The 5,373-nt window shown below is 45.2% G+C and overlaps 1 protein-coding gene across 1 annotated transcript; it reads right to left on the bottom strand.

The window, feature by feature from the left end:
- Positions 1-413: 413 nt before the first annotated feature.
- K452DRAFT_286725 (uncharacterized protein) lies at positions 414-1,161 on the bottom strand. Its single transcript, XM_033540351.1, has 2 exons — positions 682-1,161; positions 414-613 (listed from the first exon to the last, which is right to left on the bottom strand). The coding sequence occupies exon 1, from the start codon at positions 1,044-1,046 to the stop codon at positions 723-725; it is 324 nt and encodes a 107-aa protein (XP_033398823.1). The 5' UTR covers positions 1,047-1,161; the 3' UTR covers positions 414-613; positions 682-722.
- Between the last annotated feature and the right edge of the window lie 4,212 nt (positions 1,162-5,373).

Below are 5,373 nucleotides of genomic sequence, written 5' to 3'. Positions count from 1 at the left end.
AACAGAACGAACAAACCAGACACTAGAGTAACACCTGCGCTGTTACGTCAACTACGCATAAGACAACTAGGTGGAACTCTTACCCCTCGCCCAGTTCGCGTACAACAGTGCCAAAGCAACAACCACCCAGGAGTCACCGTTCTACGCCAACTACGGATATAAACCAACGGCTTATAACGAGCCGCAACCAAGCCAGTCTCTTGCCCAGAAAGGAATCCTGAAAGCAGACCAGCTGAAAGAACTACACAGACAGTTAAGCCTCGACATAGAATACAACGGATTTCTAATGTCAAAATACTACAATAGGCGGCACCAGGAGGCACCGACCTTTAAGGAGGGGGATAAAGTATACCTCCTCAGAAAAAACATCCGGACGAAACGGCCGAACAACAAATTAGATTTCAAGAAAATCGGACCATTCGAAATTGACAAACAAATTGGAAAAGTCAATTATCGTCTCAACTTGCCGGATACAATGAAAATCTTTCCAGTCTTCCACGTCTCACTGCTAGAACCAGCACCAGAAAACGCTCCCACAGTACAACAGACGGAAGAAATGATACCGGAAAACCCTGACGCCGACGAAAACCAGGAATGGACGGTACAGAAAGTCCTAGACAGTGGTCATGTCAACGGTCAATTCCGCTACCTCCTAAAATAGGAAGGAAATTGGGATAATACCTAGGAACCACCCGAGAACTGCGAAGGATGTCAAGAACTCATCAAAGAATTCCACCGCCGAAACCCAGATCGTCCAAAGCCGACACGTCAAATTCGCCAGGAAACGGATCAACCTCCCAGAAGGCAGGCATCCGCGCGAAATCCACCGGCTCAGACGTCTCAGGAGGCGCAGCAGAACCGGCCCCAGGGGAACCCACATCCGCAGGACCCGCAGCGGTATCAGCTGAGGACTCGCCACGCAAGCGCTTTGCATGCCGATCATCGCCCTCGTCCTCAGGGTCAACAGCGTCCCCAGCCCCACGGACAGCCTCGAGACGCTCAATCTCCTCTAAGTCCTCAACAGTCTTCGCCTTCTTGGAAATCATCAAGCTACCCCGGCGGCGTAACAAATCTCGTTGCTTACGCACACGCTAAAGACGACCCATATTCTTCTAAAGCAAATCCAGCACCATCTGCTCCTCGGACTCGGTCTGGTCGATAGCCCGCTTCAGCCGAGCAACTGGAAAACCAAGTTAGCAAGGAACCCAGAAGTAAGGAGGTGACGAACAGTCAGAATCTTCTAAGCCACCACCATCGCAGCCAGTCAGGCCGCGACGGACACATTCGCCGCAGCGACCATAACCCGAATCCATCTTGCAGACCACCTCGCGATCAGAAGCCCTACGGCGGGCATTCCACAGCATACACTCGGTACAGGGAACAGGCATGGTATCCCCAAAAGAATCAATCTTGGACGCCAGAGACTCACGCTCAGCTCGTTAATCGGTACGCTTCCGTTTGGCAGACATAGCGAAAGAACTTACAGAAAGAAAAAGAGGAAGTAGCACAGAACCCAAGATATAGTCCCAAAGGAAAATCTTCGGGCCGAAGATCCTTAAGGAGGGGGATAGTATTATAGACCGCAAGGGAAATCAACCCGCGAGGTCGGAAAGACCTTATAGGAAGAAGGCCCATACGGGCCTAGAGACCACAAGGGCTTAGTAACCACAAGGGCCCGCGTCCCGCAAGGCACCAGCAGACACGTGCTAGGCAAGACCGTAAGGGAACTAGGACTACAACCCTAAGAAGCCCGCACGGGAATACACCCCGCAGGGACTTAGTCGACCAAAAGGCGACGTTTCCAGAAAGCCCGCAGGGGATTAATATCCACAAGGACGAAAGCAGTAAGCCGACAAGTAAACCTATAGAGCGATTAAGGATAAGGAACTTATCGCGTCCGCTCTGCGACAAGGAAGAAGGTTGTCGAGTTATAGAAAGCCAGCCGTCAGAAAAGTGGCACGAGGATCACATGACTAGGGACGATCCTACGCACAGGCTAATAGATCAGGACTGATCCATCTACCTGATCCAATATCATAATCCCAAGACAGGATCCAGATTATTAGCATTTCCTACATGTATTTAGACCACGCTCTCTAGCAGTAGATAGGACCTTCGTGGTCAACTTAAAGTATCAATCTACACCCTTAGGTTGATGGTAACACGCCTACACCCGATCCTTCACGTGACTTGTCTCTCAACTCCTATACTTCTTGTCCTTCAAGGTAAACCCTTCGAACCTATTCACCCGCTAGGCAATTCCAACGCCTAGGCTGAAGAGGCCTCGTTACAGCCTCGTTATAGTAGATAAGGGAAGGCGGGAAATAGCCTATATTATAATAAATAGCCCTAGATCTTTTTAGTATTCCGGCTATATCGGCGGAATATAAAAGAGTTTTTAGCTAGGCTAAGTATATTATTACTAATTAGCGTAGCTGTTTAAGTAATAATAGTATAGAGGCTAATAAGGACTAAAAGTACTAGCTAAAATAAGGGCTTTCTATATAATAATATATATTTTTCCGTAATATTTTTAAAGGTTTTCTTTATTCTAATTAATATTTTTATATCAGGGAATGACAGTTAGTAGAACCTAAGCTCTAGGAATTTAATATTTCTTATAAAAGCTTATAATAGATAATTTCTAGTTTATAGAATACTTTAAATAGTACTCGTTTACTTATAGTATTAAGAAAACCCTCTAAGAATTAATTTTATTAAGTTATTTTAGCTATTTAACGTCTTAGGATCTTACGCCTAAGGTATAGGATTTTTAGTATAGATTTTTATAACCTAGTAGATCGTTTTTATACTTTAGTTAACTTATATAGTCCCTATAGTTAACTAGTAATAGACTTAGAGGTATTAAAAACTCTATTATCTTCGCGTTTTTAGCGAATAACGTTCTAGGATATAATTTCTAAGCTCTAAAAAATAGATATTATTTCTCGTCTCGACGCGTAGATAAATTTAGAATCTATAGTTATTAGATTCCGGCGTCGGATTAAAAAGTTATTACTAAAAATCGGTTCTAGGGAAGATCGGGCTTAGGAGGCACCTTACCTAATACGGAAGGTAGGTCGCCTATTAACTAATTAACGTTAAACCTTAAGTCGACCCGCCCGCCTGCCCGCCCGCCCGCCCGCCTAGGCGCCCGCCCGCCGTCTACCCGCCCGCCTAGGCGCCCGCTAGCCGCCCGCCCGCCCGCCTATACCGCCCTACCCGCCCGCCCGCCCGAAGGGCCCGGGCGGGAGCGGGCGGGTAACTAGAAGGCCTAAGTATACCTAGAAGTCTTATATCCCTTTTTATTATAGTTTCTATAGAGTTAGTCTCTCGGAGTTAAGAGAAGATTTTCGACTCTATAGCTAATACCTACTATATATAGGCATTAGGAGATAGCTAGTTTCCGGTCTTTTTCTATACGAAAGGCTACCGTAACCGATCCTACTATCTAGCTATCTCTCTTTTATTTAGAGGTTAGCTAGTATAGTTTACCTACGGTTTAGAGTCCGTTTAAGAAGGTAGAGATCTTAGTCTTTATAAAGTCTAAGATATCGAGGTCGTTTAGTTCCTAGGTAGGAACGCTATAGATCGCCGCTTTATACTAGGTTTCGTTTATTTTAGCCTAATATTACGGGAAGATTTTCTAGATTATATCGATCTTATCTAGTAGAAAAGATACGGGGAATCCTTAGTTTCCCGTTATAATAATATTATTATTTTAGGAGAGTCTAATACCTAAGATAACGGTTTTTTATAAGGAACTTAGAAACGAGGGACTGGTCCTTAAGTAATGCGATATTGTTGCGGGTTACGTAGGTGCTAAGCCCTTTACCGAAGGAGGCTACGCATAAGGATAAATAGCTGCCCTAGGAGCAATAGGCGCTAGGGCAGGAAATAGTTTATATACTAATTTAAGTGTGACCCTAGTGCGAACTAACTGCGTCTAACCTACGTTTCCTAGTAACCTAGTAATTGCCCGTCGGCTAACTCTTATATTTTTCCCTAGTATCCCGCTGTTTCGAAGGCTTTATTAAGCCGTATTCTAGTATTAAGTAGGCTAAAGGATTTATCTAGTCCTAGGTTAGGGAAGGAGATTTAGTACTCCTTAAGTATAGGCTTAGGAGCGGGCGAAGGGGTAGTTCTAGGCTTTTTCTTATTAGAAATAAGAGTAAATCCGGTTTAGTCGGGCGAGAGGTTTCTTATAGCTGCGGAGGCGTAGCTTTAGGGGTTTTAGGAGAGATTTTAGCTAGGTAAGGCCGGGGTAATTATAGGGAGAGGCGTTTCTAGTTTCCGTACGTTTGTCTAGAGTATCCGGGAGGTATTTTCTAGGGCTTTTACTTGCGTAGTAAGGATAGACTTTAAGTAGTCTATTTTTCCTATCTTTATATAATTCCTAAAGATAGAGAGGAGATTGAGAAGGCTCTCTATCTTGTCGGTATCTTGTTCCGCGTTAGCTACCTTTAGAAGGTAGTCTAGGGAGGCTTAGAGCTATTTAGTAGACGTTTTCGGGACGGGAAAGCTACTAGGGTAGCGAGTCCTTTTAGGGTTTTTATCTAGCGTAGCTAGAAGGCGAAAATATTCTCCCGTTAGCGCTTACCGTGGATAGGGGTGGGGATAACTACTAGGGATTTCCTATTTTAGCGGGAGATCCCTAGGGTAGGGGTTGTTTCTAGTAGCGTATTTTCCTCTATAAACTAGGGTTAGGTTAGGTTCGTTTCTTATTCTATATCTATATCGTCGTCCGTTAGGATTAGGGAGGATAGGATAATTCTTAGGCGGGTTGAGGGGGGCGTAGAGGGTTCCTCCCGGATATTAGGGGGGCGGGTTTCTATCTCGAGATTAGCTGGGTGCCTCTTTAGTCTCGAAGTTATAGTTCCGGGTAGTTTCTCGGGGAGGGGTTTTTCTTGGCAAGGAACGCCGAAAAATTTTCCCGCTAGGTCGGAGGAAAGACTAGTATGTTTTCCGGTTGTAACGTAACAACCAAGGCCTGGGGCCTGGTGCAAGTTGGGGGGGTAGATAAGCTGGCTGTGCCGGTTCGTTTGGCGCCGGATTTAGGTCCCTGGGAGCGCTAGTTGTTGCGTTCCCTTCTGCCTCGAGAAAGTTGTGCGTGTGTCTAAAGCTCTAAAGGGAACGTCGCTAATGCCGTTGCTGATGCGAATACGGCCGAGGCTATACAAAATTGGTCTGGCTATGTCTATTAACTCTCTCTAACACGGCTTGCAATTAGATCAGATGTGCATGGTTGTGATGGCTTGATAGAAGCCGAAAAATGCTAGCATTAGAAGCTTCCTGCTCAAAAGACTCGATAATGAAAACATAGCAGTGATAGGCAACCTAAGAATTGTCAAGGAAACATAGCTATCTTGCAGT

The sequence above is a fragment of the Aplosporella prunicola genome, assembly GCF_010093885.1.
Source record: "Aplosporella prunicola CBS 121167 unplaced genomic scaffold K452scaffold_10, whole genome shotgun sequence".
Classification (NCBI taxonomy): Eukaryota; Fungi; Ascomycota; class Dothideomycetes; order Botryosphaeriales; family Aplosporellaceae; genus Aplosporella; species Aplosporella prunicola.
The sequence above is the reverse complement of the archived record's forward strand: the minus strand, read 5'-3'. Positions and strand labels throughout refer to the sequence as shown.